This window comes from Apiospora aurea (assembly GCF_038362705.1).
Source record: "Apiospora aurea strain CBS 24483 chromosome Unknown utg000001l_segment0_segment0, whole genome shotgun sequence".
Taxonomy (NCBI): domain Eukaryota; kingdom Fungi; phylum Ascomycota; class Sordariomycetes; order Amphisphaeriales; family Apiosporaceae; genus Apiospora; species Apiospora aurea.
Genome location: NW_027117388.1, coordinates 3,563,652 through 3,588,257, shown reverse-complemented (window position 1 = coordinate 3,588,257; position 24,606 = coordinate 3,563,652). Strand labels below are relative to the sequence as shown.

Genomic DNA, 24,606 nt, shown 5'->3' with positions numbered 1-24,606 from the left:
ACGTGCTCGTCTCCATCTGCCGACAACATCAGTCCATCACGCTCCAAAGCATTCAACAAGCCTGTACCCGAAACTCGACAGACAAGACCACCCTTACCCCTTTTTTTGCACTTGCAGTCGCATTATCACAATATTCATTATGAAGGTCAACGCTCTCCTCGTCCTTGCCACCGCAGCATCCGTTCTGGCTGCTCCGGCTCCGGCTGCTGATGCCCAGCCTGCCGAAGCGGTGGCTGCGAGAGACGACTACGGTGCCTACGGTAAGTTTAATGTCCCCCTACTCGAAACGTTCTCTATTTTGTTTCAAGAGCTAACGAAATGACCTTCCAGGCAAGTACGGTATGTCAAGAAGGGCACTCAGGCAATGAAAACGTCGAATAATAACCGATATCTAACATCTGAGCTGTCTAGGCAACTACGGCGAATACAAGCCCCCTGGCTCGTATGCCAGCTACGGCACCTACCGCCGGGCTGTGGACTGGGTCAAGGGTGTCTTCGCTTAAGAGAGCCTTGGATAGCCCCCGGACCGTGGTCACCAGCTAGCTATATGTCAAGCGTGTTTGAGGTGAAACTGCAAAGGGCGCAAATGGACTGCTATGCTTTTGGAGGTTTTGTTGTCGATATTAAGGCAGTTAAAGGGGTTGAGTCATCGATCATTTGGGTCAAGCTAACAGTATACCACCAAATATATTCCTTCCTTTATGGCGTCAACAAGCGGATAATGACGGCATGAAGTCGGTTCCAGATTTGCCTCCGGTGTGTCTTGTTTGCCCAGTATTGAGCTTCGTTTGTCCGATTACGCTCGGTGGTGTCCCGCGTAGTTTCGTATTAATGCTCCTGAGATTACTGACTTTGGTCCTTGGCAATATGATGAACATCGTCATTCCAGCATCCTTAATCACTCGTCCAATCAAGGTAATAGACATCACCTCAGGGACCAGCACTAGCCAGCTGTTGTCTGAAAAGGGTTTCTAGGGGCAATGTGATCTACCATACAATTCACGGACCACGTTTCGTACAAGATTTAGCATGAAGCGCTCGGAGTGAAGCATGTACGAAGACTAGTACGATGAGGCCTGTCAACAAGCAATAACGCTTTCACTCCTTCTAGCCTTGTCAATTCTTCCAAGTTTCATTATACACAAGTGGCTAGTTTTCTAGTTAGAGTGCATAAACAGGGGATATGATCTCGACCTTGGCTTTCTCTTATCCACCATCTCAACCGCAACGTAAGTATACCCAAATCAAGAAGAAACTGACATTTGGTCTCTGAGCTAAAACCATGAAGTTGGCTCTGTCACCAGCCCCTACCGGGCGGCGCCACGATGTCCGCCGGACGGGCCGGGGTGGTGGGCGCCGTGAGCACCTAGCCGGACACGCACTTCTACGCCGTGATTAACCCCAAGACCGGCCAGCGGAACACCTCGGAACCCGGCGAGAACGAGATCAATAATTACAGGCCCAAGGGTAGCAGCTTCATTCCGCACGGGTGCGACAAGGACTGGTAGACCTGTGTGGACCGGCTGAACCAGGTGCCTAACACCCAGACGCTTGGGACGTCTATGCCCGGTATGGGCACACGGGCCCCTGCAGCGTCGAATAGATCGAGGAGGGCATCCAGGCGTGGGCCGGCTGGGTCTCGCCGCCAAGGGAACGAGCAGAGGCCAGTTCGACATCGCCATGAACCGGGATGCAATACATGTTAAACCGCAGGTTCCTCCGAGTCAGCGCCATTGAGGTGGATGAGTTAAACGTCCCAAGTCTGACTGGCAACCAACTGCCGAATGCATCCTACCTGCGGAATGAGGAAGGTCGATTGTCGTTTGCATGAGCGACAGGCGGGCGCCGGGAGGCTTGTAGGCCGACCCGGACGGCACTTGGGCATTGTACTACTTGTCCATGAGATGTACTCCGCTCGTCGTTAAATGATATACATACGATAGTATCTATCTCCTAGTCTTGGGTAAATGAGACCAAAACAGACAGAACTCTAAAATATCGGACGGACTTTCTTGTTTCAGTAGCCTGAGCCTGGCACCACAACAATGTCGTCATGGAACTTCCCGAGCGCTCTCCGCTTCGGTCCCGACCACCAGCCGCAACGGACTTGGCTCTTCAGTGAACGCCGAGCATCGTACCTATTGTCTTTCCAGTCTATGGGCCTTTGTTACAAATGCCTTGCTTGAACTCAATTGTTTACTGCAAAATAACGCAACAGAGTCAATTGGAACAGCTCCCTAAAAGAACCTCCACCATGGCGCCCCCCGACGACAAACACAAAAAGAAGCAATTCGACCTCATCAACCGCGGGGTCAAGCGCTCCACCCCGCTGGGCACCGCGTCCTTCATCGGCATGCGCCTGGCCGACATCCCCTGGCAGTACCACCTCTTGCACAATGGCGCCGCCGAGCGCGCCCTCGCCGCGGTCGGCCTGTCCACCTTAGCGGCGACGACGACCGCTACGACGACCACGGGCATCGATCTGCCCGACAAGCTGGGCCTGCCGCTGCCGCGCCTCCTGCTGCTCGCCATGGCGGCCGGCTCGTCCGCGAAGCAGATCTTCTGGCTGACCTACCTGAGCGCCGAGGAGTTCCCCGTCAGCGCCGCCGTGCCCGTGGGCCTCTTCAACACCGCCGTCAACTCGCTCAACTCCATCCTCATCGCGGGCGCCGCGACCTCCTCTCTAGCCGCCGGCAGCAGCGGCCCCCGCCTCTCCCTCCTCCTCGGCCAAGACTCTTCCTACGGCGACCTGCCCCTCTCCCTCCTCGCCGGCGCCCTGCTGTACGCCGCCGGCATCACCATCGAGACGCTGTCCGAGTACCAGCGCCTGCGCTTCAAGCGGGCGGCGCGGAACCAGGGCAAGGTCTGCAAGGTCGGCCTGTGGCGCTGGGCGCGGCACGTCAACTACTTCGGGTACGCGCTCTGGCGGGGCGGCTACGCCATGGTGGGCTGCGGCTGGGTCGGCGGCCTGTTGATGGGCCTTTGGATGGGCTGGGACCTGAGCAGCCGTGCCGTTTCGGTCTTGGACGAGTACTGCTCCAAGCGGTACGGCGAGCAGTGGGTCCAGTTCAAGAAGGAGGTTCCCTACCGTATCATCCCGGGAGTGTACTAGGTAGGTCGGGTGTCAGCAGGTGGTGAGATTGCGATGGTCATATGACGGATGGATGGCTATATGTAATGTATTATTGTGTATATGCATCTGAATGTACGATATAGCATAGGACTAATGCATGTCGGTACCTACATATAACTAATATGGATTGAACAGGTGAAGAGGACGAAGCGGATCAGTAGTTAGAAGTGTATATATTACAATATTATACCAAATTGGTGTCGCGGGTAACATCTATCTAGGTAGACAAGATTGCCAAGTCTCGCAACTCATAACATGCTTTAAACATACATCCATATACACACATACACAACATGATGTGACCAACCATCCAGCGCAGAGGATAACCGGTTAGGCCGTCTTCTTCAGTCCTCCAAGAATCCCTTTGATCAAGCTGAAGAGCCAGCCCAGCAGACTCTGACCAGCGTGGAGGGCGTCGGAGATCTTCTTCGCAGTCGGCGACTGGTCGGCCGTGTTGAGCCATTTGTCCACATTGGCCTGGTCGTTGGGTGTGAAGGATGGAATGCCACCGGGCAGGACCTTGGTACACTCGGTCAGCTTGTTGATGTTGTTGACGCCGAGCAGACTCAGGCGGATGTAGCCGGCGGCGAAGTCCTAGAAGAGGAAGATCTGTGTGAGTCAATCTGGCCAAAGAGTAAAGAAATATGGTGGTTTGTCTGATGCTTACCTCGTTCCAGTCCTTCTGTCCTCCGGCTCCGGCAAACTTCTGCCATTCAGGGGCGGTCTGGGGGTGCTTCGACAAGGCGACGTCGCTGTTGAACTTGAAGACACGGGGCGGCGCGTTCTTAGCCAGAGTCTGGCCGTAGAAGAGCACGTCCCAGACACCGGGGGTGCTATCCTGCGGGTCCCCGGCGCGGGTGGTGTTGACGAAGAACTGCTGGCTGGTCGTGTGCGCGCCGACGAGGGCGGTAAGCGAGTGGGGGCCGATGGTCTTGTCGCGGAACAGCGCGATGAGGTCGTCGGCGCTCTGGTCCACTCCCGGCAGCAGGTTGGGCGGCCCCGCCTTGGCCACGTCGACGCGGCCGACGTAGGACTTGACGCGCGGGCCCAGGGGGCAGACGACGGTGGCGACGGTGGCACCCATCTGGATGATGTCGGCCAGGGACACGGGGTAGCCCTTCTGCTTGTTCCAGGTGTTGTACCAGCCGTTGACCTTCTGGCAGATATCCTGCAGGCCGTTGTTGTCGGCGCGGTTGATCTCGTCCGTCGTGCAGATCGAACCGTCGGCGCCGCCGGGCAGGCCCTGCGCGGCCGTGGTCTTGGACCAGGTGCCGGCGTCGTGGAAGCCCAGGCGCACGGCCCGTCGGGCCCACGACGTGCATCTGCCCGAACTGCCCTTGAAGTCCGCCACCATGTCGTTGACGATGTACTGCCACACGCAGCAGGTGTCCTTCTGGCACGCCGCGGTGCCGAGCCTGGGGGCAGACCAGGTTGTAGTGCTCTGGGGGGGTTCCTTTGCCGGTCAGGATCTTCTTGATGTCGGCCGCAGTGGGGGTCAGCTGGTTGTCTGGGAGAGTCTGGAGGTCGCCCAGGAGCTCCGTCGAGTCGAACCCGTCGTTGGCACTTTGACGGCTCATGATCTCGGCCATCTGCTCGCCCATACCCGGGTAGCCCAGGGCAGAGGGGACACCGGCCAAGGCCACGGAAGTGGCAATGACGTTGGACCACAACATAGCTAATGGATGATTGGGTGGGTATGGGAACTAGGGAGAGCGAATGGAGAGTGGGATAGGCAGTGAGTGCCTCAGAAGAATGAGGGTCGAGTGAGCGAATGTCGATAAGGTGGATGATGGTGTGAGATGGGATCTGAGACAATGGCATACACCGGGGGCATTGCGAATTCTTATACTCGATTTCTACAGGAATGAAAAGATGTTCACGCCACCATCAAATTCCAGTAATGACAGCCGGGTGCAAGCCATCGTGCGAGGGCGGCTGCACAACCCTTCGGCTACCATTGAAAGAAGCAGCCGTGTGTACTCCCAGCCGCTCGCTCTTCGATTACGGGTTAGTAGTCATCGTATTGCTGGGCCATCACCACCCCCAGGCCGGAGAGTTGCTGCTATATCCAGCCGGTGTAGGTGCTCAGATGTGGAAAGACAGGGCCAAGGATACCAGACCCGGTAGACCATGACCCGGCGGCTTGGAAGCTCACAGAGTTTACCAACATCTCGGGTCCCATTGATCGTCCCAAGCGACCTGATGACTGGGCCTGGCCTGTCCCAGTTCCTTCTGTTCATGCGAAGAATCTCGTAATCACTCCCCGCTACCGTGGGTACGGCGAGGGCATGGTAGATCTGGGAGGCCAGTCCAGACCAATCCTTGGGTTTAGGGTTTAGCGTTGGTGTAGGACGGTCGTTGTTGTCGGCACAAGCCCCGCGGTGCTGTGACTATTAAGCAACCTGCAGTAGTCTAGACGCGACCCTTCTGATCTACGCGACAGAGCCTGACTGCTAGGCTGCCCAGCTGTTTAGTGCCAACTTCCAAGTATGTCAGGGCGTTGGCGTTGGGAGGCGCCCAGGGCAACAGACACTGGCCCTTGGTCTCGTGAAGGCTGTACGGGCAAGGGTTGCCAGCACAACGCCGGGATGTGGTGTGCCACTGGCTGCATATGCCCCCTGTCGGTTTGCAGCTCTGGTTTGCAGCTCTGATCTACAGAGGCGCACACCTTCTAGAGCGAACCATGCCGCCTATTTCGGTCTTCGATTAGCGCTTGCATCGACCAAGCGCCGCCCGCCCAATCGGCTTCGAGCAACGTCGAGGAGCTGAGCCCAGTCATATAATCGCCTCCTGTGTAATTGGACAGCCGCACCAATTGACATAACTTTTCGGTTGTCGATCCTCCACCTGACTCTCGCTTATCGACACTATCCCGATGGCCGGGGCGGATGGTGGGTTGGAGATATCTCCGGATTATCGCAAAGCAAGGCTTGTCTTGTCATGATCAGTTTTGAAGAAGCAAAAGAACCCCCAAAGTTCGGACCTCAGAATTGCAGTACCCGATCAGCCGACAACATTTTCTTTTGTTGCTTCAGGTCGTACTTTCCTGTGTGACGACTTGGCATGCGGCTGGAATGCAGCCACGGACCAAGCTTTGACGTGGCTTCTCCCGACTCGTAGAATAACAAAACCCTGCAAATCCGTTGCTGGGGGTCGAAATCGGGTGTGGGCTCGACCTAGAACTAACGAGTGAGCGACCAAGTGAACATGATATGGAACAAGCAAGCTAGCTCGAGCAATTGTTAGGAAATCGCATGAGAGCTCTAGTTCTTCTGTGCTTTCGGTTGTCAGCTGGGGGCTGCGCTAAAGTAGGTACACACACATTACTTTAGGTAGGTAGCCAGGAGGCGCCAAGCATTACCGTTGCTCGATGCCAGCGGGTACCTGACAACAGCATGTAGGACAACGTGATACTGCGTGATACATATATCTCGGATGGGGGAGACTTCCATATAGAGGTTATATCTATTCATCCAGCCAGCCAGCGTCGGAAGGCAATAGGGGCGAGGCTTTCGGCTGAGCCCGATAGGATCTGATCACACCACCCTGCACCCTGCCACCTTGCAGCTCGTACTCTGTATTGGTATAGAAGGTGGGTCGACGGGCGTACTCCGTGCTCGCTTATTCGTCATGGCAAACCCTTCTCAGGCAGAGCAGCATTCCATCGTCTTATTCCTTCTCCTCCACCGCGACTTCTTCCTTTTCCCCGTCGACAGATGGTCTGTTTTCGACGCAGACGTATCCCCTGAACTTCCTCGCGGGCAGCCGAGAAGCAAACTGTTTGTGTCGCGCCATGTCAGTGAGAAGATCCAGGATAGTGGCATGCGCATTGTGGAACGTACCATTTCATCAATCTCCTCGAGTGTTCTGCCCTTGACCTCGGGCAAGAACAAATACACCCAGACGGCAGCAATGATGCAGGACGGCAACCAGATATATCCATAACGGGGGCCCCAATTCAAAGACTCTGGGTTAATGAAGTAGGGCGCTGTAAAGGTCGTCAGCCAGGCAAAGAAGAAGCCCACGGCTGCGGCCAGACCAAAGGTGTGGCTCCTTAAGCGCTGCGATGGAATTTCGCCACCGGCCAGCCATGCGTACGAGGCTATCATTCCCTGGCTTCACTGTTAGCATTGTAGAATCGTGAGGCCACTGGCTGTATATTGTCACGATCTTACATTGTAGCTCATCAAGTACAGACAGGAGAAGGCCACCAAAACCTGGCCCGTTACCTTGGCGCCGGGGTTCTTGTCGTAGACCACAGCGACGATCAGCTGCAAGATCCCACAAGTTACGAGGCCGGTCATTAACAAGACTCTCCTTCGGCCGTATCGCGTGACGATAAGAGAGTTGGCAATAATTGCAATAAGTCCCATTGTACTTAGGACGCAACTCATGGCGAAAGGGTCCGAGACATTGGCCATGGCGAAGAAGTACGCTTTGTAGGCTACCACATTATTAGTCAACGCATCCTTGCCGTATATGGGGCTGATACGGAGCCCATTTTGATCATGAAATGGGCTTTCGGGTGCCAATCATGGCCCCCGGATTGGCACTCACCGATGATAAACATTGATCCTGAAGCCGCCTGGAGGGTAACAGCAGAAACCGAAAGGAATGTTCGTCGGCGGTCGATGGGATTCCTGAACATGTCCACGACCCCAGTATTGCTTCCCATTTCTCGCTCCTTGTCGATGGCAGCTTTAATGGCTGCGGCTTCGTCATCTATTGGGGACCCCTTCGGCCTGAGCCATTCCAAAGATTTGCGCCCCTTGTCGAGCTTCCCTGCAGGATGAGCCATCGTGGGGATTCGGGGATAAATATCAGGGCAATGCTCAAAATGAACGGCACAATGTAGATGAGCCCTAGTGGGATGAGATACGCCGACTTGTCGGGGCGGCCAGCGGTTGCCCAATCGACTATGGTGCCAATCAAGGTGCCCTTCGCGATCTTGGATTAGAAATGTCTGCAATAATTCCCGTTGAAGTGGCTTACAATGGAGGTGCTAAACTGGAATGCAGTCAAGAATAGGCCGCGATACTTGGCTGGGCTGCTCTCCTGGATATATAGCTGAGAATATGTCATGAAGTAGCCATTAGCTAGGCCGATGAGAAACCGCCCAGCGTACAGCGCTCCGATGTCCTCGGTGGCCATCATGATGATGTTCGAAACGCAGCACAGGAGTGAAGCAAGCCATAGACAGGCTTTTCTCCCGAGTTTGGCAGCAGTGAAGCCTGCCGTGCCAGAGCTGATGAAGGCGCCCAGCGTCATCAGAGACGAGATCAACTGCTGGCGCTCCGTGGAGATGTTCCAGCCTAACTTGGCCACGCTGGTGTCGACTCTGTACCCGTACACCTACAATGGTCAATACATAGTAACGCTGAGATGACAGGCTAGGACAAACCATCAGGAATCCCGGCATAGCTTGAAGGCCCCCGATCATACCGAAATCAATTCCATATTGAAAAGGAGAGAGGATAATCAGCCCACAGGCTAGAAAACAGCGCCAGTGAGCGCGAATCCTATCTTTGTCGATAGAACCCATCTTGAATCTGGAGAGTGACCGACCGTTGAGGTATTCTTGCTTTGTGTTTACAAGATGACACTGAGAGACGTCGCGCTGCGACTAATAAGCCAAAGGCAGCATGGACATCACATGATGGATCTTTCCTATCTTACAGTCCAAGACTTCGGTTGGCCTTCCCCGCATCTTATGAGATGCGACAGCCCGTATATAGGGGGTTATCAGGCTTGAAAGAGACGAGCTTGGCAGCTCTCGGCAGTTATCCTGTTGGCTATAGAGGATCCATAACTGCAATGCCACAAGGGTCTGGGGAAATGCGGAGGCGGGGGGTAGTTCTTGGCCCGTTACGCTCAGATTATCTCGATTTCGAGAATTGACAATGATACCCATGCCGAGGTCCAATATCACGACGTCGGCCGGCATCTATCTCGAGCTTTGTCAAAACTCCAAGCCATGGCCGCAGTATCTTGGCCCAGCTTGTGTGGAGAATGCGCAAAAGAGTCGGGTGCTGTTTGGGGCTCTCGTGGCGTAGGCAGGCACAGATGCCATTGGAACGAGAGCTGATCAGCATCTATGGTCGCATCCGCGGCCGCAGATGAATCATAGGGTAACATGAAGAACTGCAGGGCCAACGCTTTTGTTTTCATGTTACTTGTAATGTGTCAGGATAATGGAGGGTGCTAACCAAAGCTCTTGCTGAGCATGTTAGGTATACTTATGACATACCTTGTATAATTACACCTGGACATTCAAAGTGATGGTCCAACGTCGAAGCTGGGCTCATCAACGAGGACCAGAGAGATGCATGTGTCCGGAATACTGCGCTTGCTTGAAAACGACTTAGCAACAGACAACCCACGTGCCGGTATTAGGGCCGCTCTTGAAGCTGCAAAATCAGTGTCAATGCACAGCTCTCGTGAGACTGACAGTAACGTAATCGACTGGACATATTGATCCTGTTCAGTGTGTACCCCCAAAGGCCGCAGAGTATTGTTGCAAAAGGGGGGCCCAATATGGGACTAGGAACATGATTGAAGGTTGAAGATGGGGCCTGGAAGTGTGGTCTGTAGAACCCCACCTTGAGCAGCGGGAGCTCTGGCCAAGTCATAGTCAACCCCACGCTGGATTTCAGTGACGGCCTGGCCCAGAGCGAAACAAAATTGTGCCTCCAGCAATCGTAGAGATTTGTGAAAGACGCCGCCAATCCTCTCGGTATTGCCCTTCAATTGCATCCGCCATAGCAGCTATTGCAGTGAGCTCCATAGCCGCCCCCAAACATGTCGGCAACAGGGAAGGACGCCGTCTCCAGGTACGTGCGATCCGTCATGCAGCGCCCTACTCAACCAACGAACCCCTCGCGACTAATCGGCAAGCAGCAAGGAGGCAGGCGCAACCAATCCCCGAGGAATCCCCCAGGCGCCTTTCGTCGACAAGGTCGAGGACTATGTCTCATCCAGAGAAGAGGTCGAAGGGACGCTACGAAACTTCCAGGAAATGATCTCGTACGTACACAGCCATGGTCGCTCGAAACCATAAGCACGAGCATAGGCGGGCGATCCCTCGTAAATGCGCGCCGAACGATTCAGTCGAGCAGCTAGAAGCGAACCTCGGGGCACGGCTGACTTGGCCGAATCCTCAGAAAATACCAGTTCATGGAGCTTAATCTGCAGCGAAGAGTCGCGGGACTCAACGACAAGATGCCCGACATCCAGAAGACGCTCGAAACGGTGCGGTTTTTGAAGACAAGAACGGTAAGCCGATCATGCTCTCGAGCTCAGCGTGGCATCCACTGATGCACAGCCGGCTATCTAGGAGGAATCCGATCCGATCGAGACGACATTCGAGCTTAACGACACACTATATGCCAAGGCAAGGGTACCACCGAGTGACGAGGTCTACCTATGGCTAGGCGTACGTGTGCCTGAAGCATCCTACGCGGCTTATGTTTGTTGACATAATATACACAGGCAAATGTGATGCTTTCATACCCGATCGACGAAGCCGAGGAGTTATTAAAGTCAAAGCTCGCAGCAGCAAAACAAAGCTTCGCGAACTGCGAAGAAGATCTCGACTTTTTGCGGGAGCAGATCACGGTAAGACGCTGGTGCTGGGGATCCTCATGGCAATGTTCATACAGCTACTGACGTACCTTGCAGACCATGGAAGTTGCAGTAGCGAGAGTTTACAACTGGGATGTCGTGCAGAAGAGGAAAGAGAAGGCCGACGAAGAGGGCAAAGGAAAGGGGGCTGAAGAGAAGTCGTGATCGGCCTCGGGCCTTCGAGACTACTGATTATGTCGACGAGAAAAACTGCCTCAATGGCCTGAGGCTTGGCTCCCTCGACAGCAGAGGGAGTTGCAAAACGACAAATCCTACAGCCACTAATACGGCTGTGCAATGTCACGTCCGACAGGCTGGCCGCGAGGGACGTTACTGTAGCCGTGGCAAAGATACAAGAAGGGCACCCATGAGGACCTGGGCTATCTCAGCAGACTTGTAAGCGGGCGATCTGCCCTTCCTGGAGCATATGACGATCTAGCCTGGAGACATGACACATACTCGAGGGAGGCGGCTGTGTGCTTGCTGACGTCAGGCAATGCTGGAAGAAACGGAATGGAAGCTCGGTATCTAAACGAATGTATGTGCTGATTCTTTGCACGATCTGTTTGACCCCTTTCAGTGACCCAAGGCTACGTGATATGCGAATGGGCTAGCCACGGGAAAATATTGAAGTAAAATTGCGCTGAACGCGCCCTGGGGCGGGGAATCGTATCGTAATCTGTTGGCGGGGTTAGGGGTTAAATTTCAGATTCCCTTGAAGAATGGACCCTGGGATTACGTAGCCTCTTCTAGAGCTTAGATGAGCAGCACAGCTGAGGCGCAGCAGGCTCTGGACCAGGACAATCGCAACTGAGGCTCAGGAATGCGCAAGAGAAGTGGACGATGTAACATTGAACGTAGTAGGTAGGTAGTCATGTAGAGTAGTATGTAGAATAGGGGAAGTTGGCCTGTCTGTCTCTTGATGTGCTGTACATTGATGCTCGTTCGTTGCACGCTGACACGTACACGTAGGTAGTATGTAGAGTGCAGAGCCCAATGCCAAAAGCCAATTCAAGCCTGAAAGATTCCAGCTGAGCCAAGGTAGAAGCTCCACCCGATCTTCCACCGCTGTTTACGAGGTCTCAACACGGTTCTGACTGACAGGTGGATAGCGGTTTACTGGATAATTTAGTGGCCAGGCCCTGTCAGGGTCAGTTGCGAGAAGGCCTTAACCGTCGGTTTTCTGGAGTCCATTATCAGTGATCCCATGAGGCCAGCCCACTTCTGATTGGCAACAGGCCAACCGATGCCTGCCAAATTCCCACCACCCACCACTGTCGTCCAGGCCCGGCTTCCGGGTCTAAACTAAAGCGACTAAAGCGACTAAACGCCCCAGCGACCCTAATCATCGCGAACCGGATTTGGCTTGGACTCGACCCCCGGGGGGCTTCCAGGAGAAACAGAAACAGACAGCAAGCAGTCTTATTACGGGTATATCCTTGCCAATCTTCTTTCCCTCTGCTACCTGACTGCCTCTGCCTGCGTCGAGAGATACATTTCATCCCCTTTGAACGTTTCTCCGAGTCGGCTACGCTTCGCTCCCAGCTAAAGAACAGGTTTCCATTCAACCGTTCTTCCTCTCCCTTCTCGCTGCCACCTACTATCTCAATCCTCCCCCGCGCCCAACACCACCAACAAACTCGCCAACCCACTTCTTCCTCCTACCACATTCACCATGGCGTCCGAAAACCCTACCATGAAGTTGAACGAGAAGTACGACGACTATGACTTCCCGACGACTGCTCCCGAAAAGAACCCCGGCCACCCCGGCCACCTCACCAGCGAGCAGGAGGCCCAGGTCGACCAGCTGCGCCTGCTGCTCGAGGCCGAGGGCTTCACCGACCGCCTGGATACGCTGACCCTAGTATGTGTCACCCTTCGGTGTGGTGGTCGTAACAGAGCTGTGCAATACGAACAATTCACTGACATGGAGATCGTTGTGACAGCTGCGATTCCTGCGCGCCCGAAAGTTCGATGTCAACAACGCAAAGAAGATGTGAGACAGAGCCCACGCAATAACGGTGGAAGGGGACCATCCACTGACTGACTCCAAATTAGGTTCGTCGACTGCGAGGCGTGGCGGAAAGAGACCAAGCTCGACGAGACGGTGCCGACCTGGGACTACCCTGAGAAGGAGGCTCTCTTCAAGTACTACCCCCAGTACTACCACAAGACAGACAAGGTACATGAACCCAACGCCCACACATATCGATCGGTCCACGAAGGTCACGAATGTGGTCCAATGTTGGCCAGGCTTATTTTGCGAAATCTTTCTTTGCTGACATGATCCCTCCCTCGTCTTCTAGGATGGCCGCCCCGTGTACATTGAACAGATGGGTGGCATCGACCTGACCGCCATGTACAAGATCACCACCGCCGAGCGCATGCTGACGAACCTGGCCGTCGAGTACGAGCGCCTGTCGGACCCGCGCCTGCCCGCCTGCTCGCGCAAGGCCGGCAACCTGCTGGAGACGTGCTGCACCATCATGGACCTCAAGGGCGTCGGCATCACCAAGGTGCCTCAGGTCTACTCGTATGTGAAGCAAGCCTCGGCCATGTCGCAGAACTACTACCCGGAGCGCCTCGGCCGGATGTACCTCATCAACGCGCCCTGGGGCTTCTCGGGCGTCTGGAACGCCGTCAAGGGCTGGCTCGACCCCGTCACCGTTCAGAAGATCCACATCCTCGGCTCCGGCTACCAGAAAGAGCTGCTCGCCCAGGTCCCCGCCGAGAACCTACCCAAGAGCATCGGCGGCACCTGTGAGTGCGAGGGCGGCTGCGCCTTCAGCAACCAAGGCCCCTGGCAGGACCCCCAGTGGGCCCGCCCCGCCAAGTGGGAGAAGAAGACGGCGGCTACCGCCACCACGACCGCGCCCGCGCCCACTGCTGCTGGCGAGAGCGTGCCGGTTGCTGCCGCTGAGGACGCACCCGCTGCCGCTCCTGCCCCTGCCGCCGCATAAGGTGGCTGTCCCGCACACCACGTGGGTACGATGTTCAGCGATGTGTTGAGACTTTGGAATAAGCCATTGTCGTTGAAAGAAAGCTAGACATGGGATTCGCCATGGGGATGAATTGCATTGAGAAAGATCAAGAAGATTTGTGTGTCCCGGGTAGATACAAACAGAAGGACACATTTGATTCCTAGTTTCACTGTACTGCCGACTAAGATAGATCAATAAGAAATACGATCCATCAATACAGATTGGTACTCATACTGTTTGTACTAGAAACTCGTTTCGAGCTCCTGTTTCCCGCCTTGTAACAATGACAGCAGGTCTCCTTACAAGGCCGTATAGCATTATGTGGCCCAGTTCCCCCTGCCCTATTCAAGAACAACTACTGGATGAGTTATCAAGTATTCGCCATGTGGTATCTCGTCTTGGTTCACCTAAACGCCCCGGAAACGCCGTCGTAACCCAATTGCTGTTGCTCCTGATCTTCCCCAAAAGCTTCAAGATGTTCATCGCTCCGTAACCACATATCCGCCCGCACCCCTGGCCCTCTCCATCTTGGCCACAATCGAAGGCATTTCCTTCTTCAGCCTCTCGAGGCCGGCCACCGCTTCGCCATACCGTCGTTCCACCTCGGCCTGCCTCTCCAAGCCCTCTACCCGCAAACCGGTCTCCTCGCCACCGTCCTTCTGCTTCCTCTTCCTCTTCTGCTGCTGCTTCTGCTGTTGCTGTGTCCCGTCCCCATTGGTGGTGGTGGCAGCAGCAGCCTGGGCTTCGGCCTGGGCTTGCTCGTCGGCCGCCTTGAGTGCCTCGAGCGCCTCCTCGTCGGCCTTGATGCCGGCCTGCACGCCCGTGACCCAGGCGGCGGCGGCGGCGCCGGGGACCGTCTTCTTGAGGTGCGCGATGTCGCGCAGCAGGTCCTCCTCCTCGCGCGTCAGCTCCTCGACGCGGGCCCGCTTGCGCGCGTCAAAGGGCGTGTAGACGACCTCGGGCTCCGCGGGGTTGCCCGAGGACGAGTACGTCGCGTTCGAGGACAGCTGGGTCGGGTCAACGGGCATGCCGTTGATGGAGAGGTTGGGCGCGGCGAGCTCGAAGGTCTTTTGGATGTACTATATGCAGAGATGCCGAGGGGGGGAGCGGGTTAGCTGGGTTGTTTGCTGGGAGGGGGCCTCAAGACTAGGCATTGGGGCTGGAGGGCTCGGGTGGTTTGGTAGGAATATGGTCATCGCAACGAATGGGGTGCGAACTGATCTCTTGTGTTTATTGTGAGGAGTCTGATGCATACCTCGTTTATCAGTTGCTCGATGCGTGTTCGTAGCTCATCTTCGCCCTGGGCGCCCTCGACCGGCGGGAAGGCTTCGTCGATGCGCGCGGTGGCTGCGCGTCGCACATTGGCCAGGAGGAAAGCCAAGTCTTCGGGCGATTGGAGCTCGATCTTGCGCTGATGCGCAGACACTGCCGTGTCCATGGTGAGAGAGAGTTTGCGGTATTAATTCTCCCCCAAATGGCATTCGAAGAACCGGGCGACAAGGAGGTTTACTTGCTCGCTGTGTTTACTTTTGGTTTGTTGACGATGGAGATAATGGCGGGATGAATCGGCTTATCGAAAGCTTATCATGCCGCTGTCAATTAAGCATTTGTTCCTGAAGTGGTGGGGCCGCTACTGGAGTCGCAGGGCCCCCAAGAATCCGGGGAACCGCTGAGACAGACAGAGAACCTTGACGGTCCCTTTTCCATCCTATCGGGCCTTGCCGCGGAAAGTCTCATGATCTTTTTTTGGCATGTTGGGACGCAAGGGAAAATAGCCACTTGGCTAAGTATTTGCGTTCGGAAAAGTTGCCCCTATCTGTCTTCCTCTGCGTTTCTGTCTCAACCCATATGGTGAACCGCATCCAATCAACAGCGAATAGTCATCAACACTTGCTCTCAAGCCTCATCTGCTTCGTATTCGAACGGCCGCTTTTGCACTAGTAGTATATCCAGATCCTTCTTGATATGCCTCCCGTACCGTCGAAAGTAAAGCACCGTCGAAGTGAAAGCCACGTCCCTGTACTGCTTGTTTCGAGATCATTTGTATAACCGCGGAGACCTTAAACTCATGGCCGTGTCTCTCCTTATACGCTTAACAAGAACAGCGTGTATCTGTCAATGGGATGCATGGGATTTATTTCCAGCAGAAGACGTAAAAGCGTCATTCCAGACCTGCCGTTCTTGTAAGAACAACTTGGGCCTTTTCCCGGTCAGCCTCTCAATGCCATCCACAATCGTCCAAGCCATATCAATGAAAGTGACGTCCACGTCGAAGGAGGGCTGCTCGCCCCGATACTCATCTTTGTGCTTGGGACCGCCCGAAACGACCTGCCCCATGAACACCCCCGATTGGCTCAGCACCGCCGCCCTTGAATCGCCCGGAGCTGAGAATTGCATGCGTCCCGGGAACGGAATAACGAGCATTTTCCACGAGCAGACACCCGTGCCATGACTGCCTGGCCCATTTTCCGCCACCGCTCCCTCGCGGACGCAGGCCTCGATGCCATTTGTCACCCCGAGCGTCAGGCCGGTCTTGGCTCCGCGCTTCACGACACGGTCGCAGGGTAGGCCAGACGTTCCTTTGGTTGTTATATCATCCGAAGTCCCGGCTAGGTATCCGGTCATATGAAGAAAGCCACCATTGGCTTTAACTTCTCCTGGCAGGTCAAAATACAAGCCAAAATTCGTTGCCGGCATCTCGTTAGGGAAATCCCAATCAAAAGGCCTTGTGAGTGTGCGGATTCTGCAGACCCCAGGTAGATCTTGTTGCTGGCTTTCTTGAATTTGTCCTCGTCCAGCTTCAAAAGGGCCCAGTCATTTGAAAACCCTGTGAGCGAATGCCTCAGGACTGGAGATATTCCATACTCTGGAGCCGCACACACGAATCCAACTTTTCGTTTAGCTAGACCAGTGCCTGTTATCACGTCACCGGGCCGGCCGGGGACGGGCTCATCGTGGACAGAGCTCAAGACAGCGATTATGTCCTCGAGATAACGTACAGTGCTCACTTCGTCGCGCTCAAATCCGTCAGGCTCTTCAGGCTTCGGACCTGACAATGTCTCAAGCCAGTCGCCAAACGCCTTAACCCTGTCTTCTGCCTTCGGGTACTCTCGCTTAAAGCTGTCCATATCATAATTGAACTTCCGTAATAACCTTGCTACAGTCTCAGGTGATCCTTGCGAGACTTCAAAGCCCGTTCTTTCAAAATGATTGGTGGCATATGGCCCTTGTGGTTGTGGCAGGAGAACGTGACGACACGATGTGGCAAAGAGGCCTTCAACGCCTTCAAGATTCATGAAGGGACCAGCAATTCCTCGTTTTGCAGACTCCTCATTACTTGCAGTCTTCATTACCTCCCAGCTCAGTGTTGGTAGTAGAGGCAACAACCTCTTACTCAAAGGTTGCAAGGGATCATGTGCCGGGGGTTTCCAGTACTCGTCTTTGACTATATCTTCGACATAGGTCGCATATGTGTCTCTGGAAGTGTGGTGATATACCTCGTTTTCGCGCACCTCCACTGGAATCTCCTCAAGGCCATTGGATTCCAAGATGGTCTTGACAGTCCTGGTGGCCGATGCCACCAGGGCGAAGGTAGTCCCATACTGCACATTGATCAACAGCACCACAGGAAACCGAGACTCCAGGTCTGGCAATGGAACGCCATAGAAGCCACTGAAGGGGTCACCGTATTTGTGCCCTATTCTGATACCAGTGAACCACGTCCACGGTACGCGAGCGGACTTGAGCACAGTCGCGATGCTGGGCAACGGAGGACGAAGCGCAGTTATTATTGTGACATCTTCGTCCGGGTTAGTGCCGAGGGCGACGTAACGCTTGCGGACTGGGGTGCGGCCCCCATAGCCGACGCGCTGAGTTGGATTGCCAAACCATGGATTGCTTAGGCTATTTGTTCGAACGACTAGCTTGCCCCCTATCTGAAATATTAGATTCGGACCATAAAGAATTGAAACAACAAATTTCAGACGTATATAAACAAAATTCAGATGTCGAGGCACCAAATTCATGTCGTCCCTCTCATGCATTTTTTTCTTCTTCTTTTCTGATGCTGGACAACAAACTCACCTGTCAGCCCCAGATGATAGAGACGGCTCTCCACATCAGTTGGTCGAGTTAATCCCTTAATGGAGACACTTGTTATACCGCCTGGCCATGAGCTAGACCGTGGGCGCCTGCCTAGCTCTTTGACGTACACGGCTGATCGTATGATATACACCATGCAACTTTCAAGGCGCTGGCTACGTACACATATACGCCAAATCGTTGAGGTGGGAAGAAGGTACAACTGATATCAGGCAGGCGATTCCCATGTTCAAGTGATTTGTGTAATAATTCCGCTCTATTCCCCGCTAAGTAAAAGCGCACATCATTAAGCTTCGCTTCAACCATGGATGCCATCGAGTATATCGGCATTGCGCAGGAATTATCCGACTGGCCTTCCACATTTGCATGTGGCAGTGCTTCCCTGGGATCGAGTCGGATCGGTACGGGCATGTAACACAGCTTCCTTGCCCGCTCTTACTTAATTTGGGAAGCCAATCACAAGACGATTGTCTATGTAGGCCAACAGAAGGTCGTGGTCCTCGATGCCCTGGTTTGTCACGATGACGAGGATGTGCGGGTAACACGCGGCGCTCGCAACGCCGCCGTTCGAGTACTACAGCTCATATTTGAGACCTGTGATTGCATCCATTATCCTCGTCGTATATTAGTTGGATCTCCAAACTACCATAATAAAGCTCGTCGAGCAGTCGGTTGGCACCATGAGCTCGGATACTCAGGAGTAACCCACGAGGTTATGCTAATGTCGGTGATTTTATTGGCAGAAGGTTCCGTGTATTCATCAATTATACACTCACTAAACTTGGAACTGGACCTCAGGATAAAGGGTGACACAGAAACTGTACGGTTCTTCGGCGGTGCTTTGCTCATTTATTGTACGGCCATTACCGCATCATGCTATATTGCTACCATTTCTATCCTGATGGTCTCAACATTCCGAGCTATCTCCTTGATTGTTCTCCAGTCACTCAGATGCTGGAAAGTTGGAGATACGTGGATAATATCTCCAGCTTGATCGTGACCGTGAATAAGACCAACATACATCAGAACCTCGATATGGCTACCGAATTTCCACAACAGGTTACACCGTCATACCGAAATTCCCAAACGTTAATAAACCCACCAGCATTGGGCAAGGTCGCACGCAAGACCACATGCCATCCTCTGGACTTCGTTGCGTATTCAAAGGCCAATGTACATATCGTCTAGCCGATAAGGTTTGATGCTCTGTGCTCTGGCCAGTCCAGACGGGAGTAGAAATCCATTTTCTGACCCGTCATCTTATTGAGCCGCACTTGGGCTTTCACGATAGACAGTCCCGTGTCTTCCGGGGATCTTCGGCCAGACTCAAAGAGCAGCCAGTACGGATTATACTGGAGCTCGTCTTCTCGACAGTCTTTCAGGTTCAAGTATCCGGGCGTTGTACGCCAAAGTGTGAGAGGATCGGTTGGGTTCGGTGCTAAGTGGCTGGGTGGGCCTGTATACTGCAGGTGAGGCGGAATCGTAGGATCCCGCGGCAGTCTGTTGGACAGGTCCGTTGTGGGCTTCAGCGTCTGCGAGTTCCAGTCGAACCGGCACCAGTAGGGACGGCGCCCAGCCGTCTCATCGTATACCAAGACCTGACGCTCCCACCGCTTGGCTACCTCGGGGTTGAGAACTTCGAGTCGGGGGCCTCCGTGGAAATTGGACATACTGTACCCCTCCATTGTTGCGAAAGGTGCCAGGCCTCTTCGAGACTCGTATATGATGTACTGCTTCCAGAGTCCTTGAGACAGGGGACTTAGATTCTTCAGTTGGGGGCAGTCGTCGATTAGATGTTTCTGTCCACAAAAACCACAACAGTTCAGCAGTCCGCCTTCGTCTAGAGGGCCGCGGCAGAGCTCAGGGGGGTGTCTGCGCTTGCAGTTGTGGCAGAGCATGTTCTTTCTTGACTCGATCATGGCCTCGCTGCAATTCTTCCCAGCAAACATAGTCTGGCTAGTTTGAGGCGGAAATGTTGGATGATGTTGCCAGCTTCCAGGGAGAGCAGAGAACACGGTGGCGCCAAACGCATGCTGCACATCGAAGGCAGCATGACCATGGTTCCTTCCATCGAAGTTGGAATGTTCGCCTATTTCAAGAGTTAGAGAATGTCACAGCTTTGAGGCGACCAGGAAGAACACGTACCTTGCGGACCTTGGGCATATGTATTGCCGCCGACGTTAGGCTGCTGACTTACCCCCGAGAATGACGTAGAGGGGGCTGGATGGAACGCCGGCTGCGGCTGTGAATGCGGCTGGTAAGGATGAGGCAGTGGGTTATGATGTTGGTGAGGCTGCTGAATCGCCTGGAAAGTCTGACCCCGGCGGTCGACCTGGTTCCTTCCCTGGCGTCTGTTTCTGCCACCTGCTCGATGATTTCGATACCAATGGAACCGTCGGCTTACATGCTGGTGACGACGGTCCCAAGGACCACGCTCGTTGATACCGTGTATGACCATGTTGCTCACACGGCGACTGTGCCGTTGATTACTCCCGTCTGAAGGTATCGTATTGGGGTTCAAAACATCTCACAGGACTACAGTTTGTCGACGGGTATGCAGAGATCCACCCAATGAAGCAGGAAGCAACAAGAAACTTCGCACAGGGACTTCGGGGGTAGAGGTGAGGGAGATGAAAGTGTTGTGAAAATCAAAATGCCACTTGCTTGCATCTCACAAAAGAATGATAGCTGACCAAAGTGTTCGCATCTCACCAAAGAATGGTAGCCGACTAAAAAGTTCGCAGGTGATGAGAAGGTCAGGTCAGGCAAAAGACCTTTGTGGAAAATGCGGAGCTTGCCTGAAGCCTTCTCATCGAGTGCCTTTAATGACAATGAAGTCACGATAGTGCAATTTGGTTTTGCTCGTCCACAGTGTTAGTCTCGTCGACCTGTACAGTTGTTACGATCCCAACAATGCCAATAAACAGACTTCTTTCTGTCTGCAACCATGTGAAAGGCCTAATTACATGTAAAATTGATTGCACATTATCTTCAAGTTTGAGAACCAGTGTGATGTTCACGACCTCGCCCCTGTCTTTGGAGTCGTCCCATGGTAGATGCTTCAGAGACCCAAACACCCGCTCATAGTGATTCCAGTGATACTCGCCATGGATTATACGATGTGAGAGATGCGTGATGCAGTTTTCTTACAGCTGGCCCGAGTATGCTGTTCGTGAAACCATACAGAGACACCGCCGTTGGGAGCCCCTTTGCTCACAACTGGCCCGTGACCGCCGCAAGACCTCACTCGTCAATTCCCAGTGATTCATTGTGGATCCCACACTGGAGCTCAAAATGGTTAAATCTATCTGTGAACCAATGCCCACATTGCCAGGGCATTATGCTGTACTTAGTAGCTGTTTTGGAGGGGGGGGTGAACCCCCCAAGTCCAGGGCTCGCCGTCGAGGGGTCGAGTATTTGGCGGCATGCAAAACACCCCAAAAACATCACCAGCCCTAAGTCAAACCTAGGCATGTTCAGTAAAGAAAGAATAGAAAATGAGACAATCTTCGCATCCCGTTTTGATATAAGCTGCACTCCAGTTGCCCAACATGACGAAGGTGACGATTCCGGGCAACCCGGGGTGTTCTCCGGTCGACCAATAAGGGACAGTCAGCATATGCGAGAGCTGCGCCCCCGGTCCAACGCTTCTGCCTAGAGGCCTCCGCATCTGCTGACAGGCCTAGGACTCATATCTCCCGGTAAGAATCCCAAATCCTGACCATAATGGAACCACCCCGTTCATCCCTTTGTCGAAACCTAATTTCTTAGTCAATCCAACCAGCAACTTACCGGCGCTGTTCTTGTAAGCCCGGCGACCACCACCAACGCTCGACCCGGGATTCCGCTCAACGGAGACTCGGTCCGCAATGGCCCGGCCCAGAAAGTCTCAGCCGGTGGCGGCGCCGCCCCGTGGCAATAGAGTTGCCTCCGTGTGCGGAACCGATACTCACCAGGCTCTAGCACCAATGGAGAGTGGTTTTTACCATGCGCCGGCGTTCCAGTATCCGGATTACGAGCTCAACCACGCCAATGCTGCTGGAGAACAAGTCGCCATCGCCAACAGTCCACATGAGATCGACCCCAACTGGCCATACTACAACAACAACAACCTCCAGGCGAAGGACAATTTGTCCAATGTCTATTCCGGCCCATATCCACTCCCTTTCGGCGGACCATCAGGCTCGAAGGAAGTCCCGAAGGGCGGCCAGCTGCAAGCTCTGTCTCTGCCATACGGCCCATCGGAACCCCCGCCGCTGGATATCTCCCCCGCCCGAGTCATCATCATCAGCCATATCATGGGCCTCGTCCATGACCGAGGTCCTCTCGCCGACACGGACGGAGGATTTCCTCATGCAGGGCCATCATATGTGGACGCGCCGACCAAGCCCCTTGTTGTTCCCTACCGAGCCTGTATCGACGGATTCCAATGACCCGACACAGTGGGATGGCATGAGGACAAAGCCCAGCCATGCGAACACAGACTTCAGCATTATTTTTTCGCAGAAGAAGTCCGGATATCTCACCAATGGCATCCCATCACTCATGTGCCGCTGGAATGAGAACGGCCCATGCCGGAGCGGCAGCTTTATAAACCGAGAAGAGCTCAATTGGCACGTCAAGATGGAGCATCTCCTCGAATGCCCCGTCCTCGGCTGTGTCGAAGGCTCCTTCTCTAACAAGGAGGTACTGGATTGCCATGTTAGGTGGGGCCACAAAAGTGCGAGGTTGGACGACGCAGCTACAACCACTACCCAAGTTGGCAACTTGGAAACCAACAGGACCCAATCTTCGTCGCTCATCAGCAAGAAAGCCGAGATGGAGAAGCCGCCAGCGATCGCAGGCCCAGCACAGGACAGATTGCTGAAGATGGAAATGTCGATCGGCATTTCCAAGAGGCGCTGTCGCGAGAAGCTGCGTGGTGCCTTGGAAAAGAAAATTTGCCGCCAGAATGGTAAATTGTTGAATCGAGCCCAGTGTATGACCAAGTAAGCTGACGTTGCCCGGAGTAGTAGGACCGGCCAAACTGGCCGAAAGTCCTCGCACACCCCGACTGATCGAACATGCGAGTTTCCCCCTCGTGTGGGAGCATGGAGTGCTCCCCTTCCTCATTGAGTTCATACCCAAATGGTGCGGTCCCGGGCACGTCATCAGCGTCACCAGAGGCAAGAAGCGCGACACGAGGTGCATCTGTCTCATGACCAAGAAGCCCGTGTCCAAGGCGCGCAAGATGACCATCGCGGCCCATGTGCGGGACCTGCTGCCGGAGACGTATCGTCATGGCATCAGTTTCGTCTTCACCACCGGCGAGGTCGACCGGCTGACCTGGGCAAGGGGTCTGAGCAGGCAGATGCCAGACGAGGTCTGCAACCCGCGAAACCCATTCTGCTACAGCAACCCTTGCATGGGAGATTCCATCGGGGCCGTCCTACAAGATGGAGATGATACGAGTGCAACACTAGGCCCGAAGATTATTGTCGGCGGTGGCAATTACTGGCTCGCCAACTTCCACCCGTTCGAAGAGACAAACATCGCGGGTGACTTGGCATTTGTCCTGCACCCCTCGCCTGCGGACCGTGATCAGTGTCGCGAGGAGGGCCACGATGCATTGGAAAGCGATGAGCTGGATTTCGAATTGGGCAAGATCGCGGCGAAATCTGGTTATGACTTGAAAACGACAAGGATCACACATGAACCGTACTGGGAAGAGTTGGACATGGAGCCACCGCTGGTGGTCACCGACTGGGCACTGATCTCGGCCAAGACCAGAGAAGCGAATCTGCTTAGAAAATTCCCAACTGGCGCAGCTCCTAAGAAAGAAGTCCCGATTACGAGGATGAGCAGTGTGGTTCCCGGAGCCGACGTTTGCTCGACGGGTCGCACATCGGGCTACCAGCGCGGCCAGGTCTGCGAGATCCCTGCCTATGTCGACGGCAAGAACAGCGGGAATGGCACGGGCAAAGGCACAAGAGAATGGTTCATCGAGGAGCCCGAGTCGCAAGATGACGAGGATGAATGGATCCGAGGTGGCATTGGCGTCCCCGGCGACAGCGGGGCTGCCGTTATAGATTGCGAGACGCACATGTTGATCGGCCAGTTGTGGGGAAGAAACAAGTATCACGGCGGTGGTTCACGGGTAACCTACTTTACACCAATGTTCGACATATTTGACGACATCCAGGAAAAGTGTGGAGAGCAGACCAGGCCACAGCTCCCACAATACCGCGACGAAGCCGACCGCTGGCCTGTATACCCAGTCTGCCGGACATGCTACGATCTGCGCGAGTACATGGAGAGCCGCAGGAGCTCCAGAGAGTCACTCGTCTCGATGATTGCTGGAGTCGGGGAAGGATCACATAGCGAGCACGACCTCACTTCGGTCTCCGAGCTGGCAACCCCTAAGGCGAGCGCCGACAATCACCACTGGACTCGCCATGCTGGACTGGAAGACGTAGGATCCTCCTTTAATTCCTTCAATAGTGCCATATCTCCAGCACCCATGGCTTCGTATTCGGTCTCGTTTGGCCTTGCAGCCAATTCACCCGGCATTTTGGAGATGAGAAGCCCGTACGCTATGACCCTGAACGACGAAGACCTATTCGGACCAAGGTGTCCAGATGAGCGACATTCGGGACATGGGAAGAGAAAGTTGGGATCCACAGCTCTTGTCCGTAGCAACAGCCATCAATCTGGGACTTACCAGCCAGAGAAGAGACGAAGAGTCATGTGAAATCATGGCCTCGTTTAACCATACATACAATAAGTTATCAT

General features: G+C 54.4%; 10 protein-coding genes across 10 annotated transcripts; 5 read left to right on the top strand and 5 right to left on the bottom strand.

Moving 5' to 3' along the window:
• Nucleotides 1-139: 139 nt before the first annotated feature.
• PG986_001109 (uncharacterized protein) lies at nucleotides 140-503 on the top strand (the record flags this gene model as incomplete). The annotated part of the gene is made up of 3 exons (XM_066837331.1): nucleotides 140-260; nucleotides 331-339; nucleotides 412-503. The coding sequence occupies 3 exons, from the start codon at nucleotides 140-142 to the stop codon at nucleotides 501-503; spliced, it is 222 nt and encodes a 73-aa protein (XP_066706224.1).
• Nucleotides 504-2,254: 1,751 nt separating this feature from the next.
• PG986_001108 (uncharacterized protein) lies at nucleotides 2,255-3,112 on the top strand (the record flags this gene model as incomplete). The annotated part of the gene is made up of 1 exon (XM_066837330.1): nucleotides 2,255-3,112. The coding sequence occupies one exon, from the start codon at nucleotides 2,255-2,257 to the stop codon at nucleotides 3,110-3,112; it is 858 nt and encodes a 285-aa protein (XP_066706223.1).
• A 351-nt stretch (nucleotides 3,113-3,463) lies between these two features.
• On the bottom strand, nucleotides 3,464-4,806 carry PG986_001107 (Ligninase LG5; the record flags this gene model as incomplete). Its single annotated transcript, XM_066837329.1, has 3 exons — nucleotides 3,464-3,727; nucleotides 3,801-4,502; nucleotides 4,561-4,806. 3 exons carry the CDS (start codon nucleotides 4,804-4,806, stop codon nucleotides 3,464-3,466), a joined length of 1,212 nt encoding a protein of 403 aa, XP_066706222.1.
• A 1,996-nt stretch (nucleotides 4,807-6,802) lies between these two features.
• On the bottom strand, nucleotides 6,803-8,675 carry PG986_001106 (uncharacterized protein; the record flags this gene model as incomplete). Its single annotated transcript, XM_066837328.1, is given in 7 exon segments — nucleotides 6,803-6,910; nucleotides 6,976-7,245; nucleotides 7,309-7,577; nucleotides 7,691-7,855; nucleotides 7,867-8,071; nucleotides 8,126-8,485; nucleotides 8,535-8,675. 7 exon segments carry the CDS (start codon nucleotides 8,673-8,675, stop codon nucleotides 6,803-6,805), a joined length of 1,518 nt encoding a protein of 505 aa, XP_066706221.1.
• A 1,256-nt stretch (nucleotides 8,676-9,931) lies between these two features.
• PG986_001105 (uncharacterized protein) lies at nucleotides 9,932-10,918 on the top strand (the record flags this gene model as incomplete). Its single annotated transcript, XM_066837327.1, has 6 exons — nucleotides 9,932-9,963; nucleotides 10,031-10,156; nucleotides 10,294-10,405; nucleotides 10,467-10,565; nucleotides 10,622-10,747; nucleotides 10,811-10,918. 6 exons carry the CDS (start codon nucleotides 9,932-9,934, stop codon nucleotides 10,916-10,918), a joined length of 603 nt encoding a protein of 200 aa, XP_066706220.1.
• Nucleotides 10,919-12,428: 1,510 nt separating this feature from the next.
• PG986_001104 (Sec14 cytosolic factor) lies at nucleotides 12,429-13,713 on the top strand (the record flags this gene model as incomplete). The annotated part of the gene is made up of 4 exons (XM_066837326.1): nucleotides 12,429-12,617; nucleotides 12,700-12,749; nucleotides 12,812-12,935; nucleotides 13,060-13,713. The coding sequence occupies 4 exons, from the start codon at nucleotides 12,429-12,431 to the stop codon at nucleotides 13,711-13,713; spliced, it is 1,017 nt and encodes a 338-aa protein (XP_066706219.1).
• A 500-nt stretch (nucleotides 13,714-14,213) lies between these two features.
• Nucleotides 14,214-15,172, bottom strand: PG986_001103 (uncharacterized protein; the record flags this gene model as incomplete). Its single annotated transcript, XM_066837325.1, has 2 exons — nucleotides 14,214-14,813; nucleotides 14,990-15,172. The coding sequence occupies 2 exons, from the start codon at nucleotides 15,170-15,172 to the stop codon at nucleotides 14,214-14,216; spliced, it is 783 nt and encodes a 260-aa protein (XP_066706218.1).
• Nucleotides 15,173-15,849: 677 nt separating this feature from the next.
• On the bottom strand, nucleotides 15,850-17,777 carry PG986_001102 (uncharacterized protein; the record flags this gene model as incomplete). The annotated part of the gene is made up of 3 exons (XM_066837324.1): nucleotides 15,850-16,477; nucleotides 16,600-17,665; nucleotides 17,720-17,777. 3 exons carry the CDS (start codon nucleotides 17,775-17,777, stop codon nucleotides 15,850-15,852), a joined length of 1,752 nt encoding a protein of 583 aa, XP_066706217.1.
• A 1,242-nt stretch (nucleotides 17,778-19,019) lies between these two features.
• On the bottom strand, nucleotides 19,020-20,293 carry PG986_001101 (uncharacterized protein; the record flags this gene model as incomplete). The annotated part of the gene is made up of 3 exons (XM_066837323.1): nucleotides 19,020-19,924; nucleotides 19,981-20,179; nucleotides 20,240-20,293. The coding sequence occupies 3 exons, from the start codon at nucleotides 20,291-20,293 to the stop codon at nucleotides 19,020-19,022; spliced, it is 1,158 nt and encodes a 385-aa protein (XP_066706216.1).
• Nucleotides 20,294-21,803: 1,510 nt separating this feature from the next.
• On the top strand, nucleotides 21,804-24,565 carry PG986_001100 (uncharacterized protein; the record flags this gene model as incomplete). The annotated part of the gene is made up of 3 exons (XM_066837322.1): nucleotides 21,804-21,974; nucleotides 22,114-22,789; nucleotides 22,851-24,565. 3 exons carry the CDS (start codon nucleotides 21,804-21,806, stop codon nucleotides 24,563-24,565), a joined length of 2,562 nt encoding a protein of 853 aa, XP_066706215.1.
• Nucleotides 24,566-24,606: the final 41 nt, after the last annotated feature.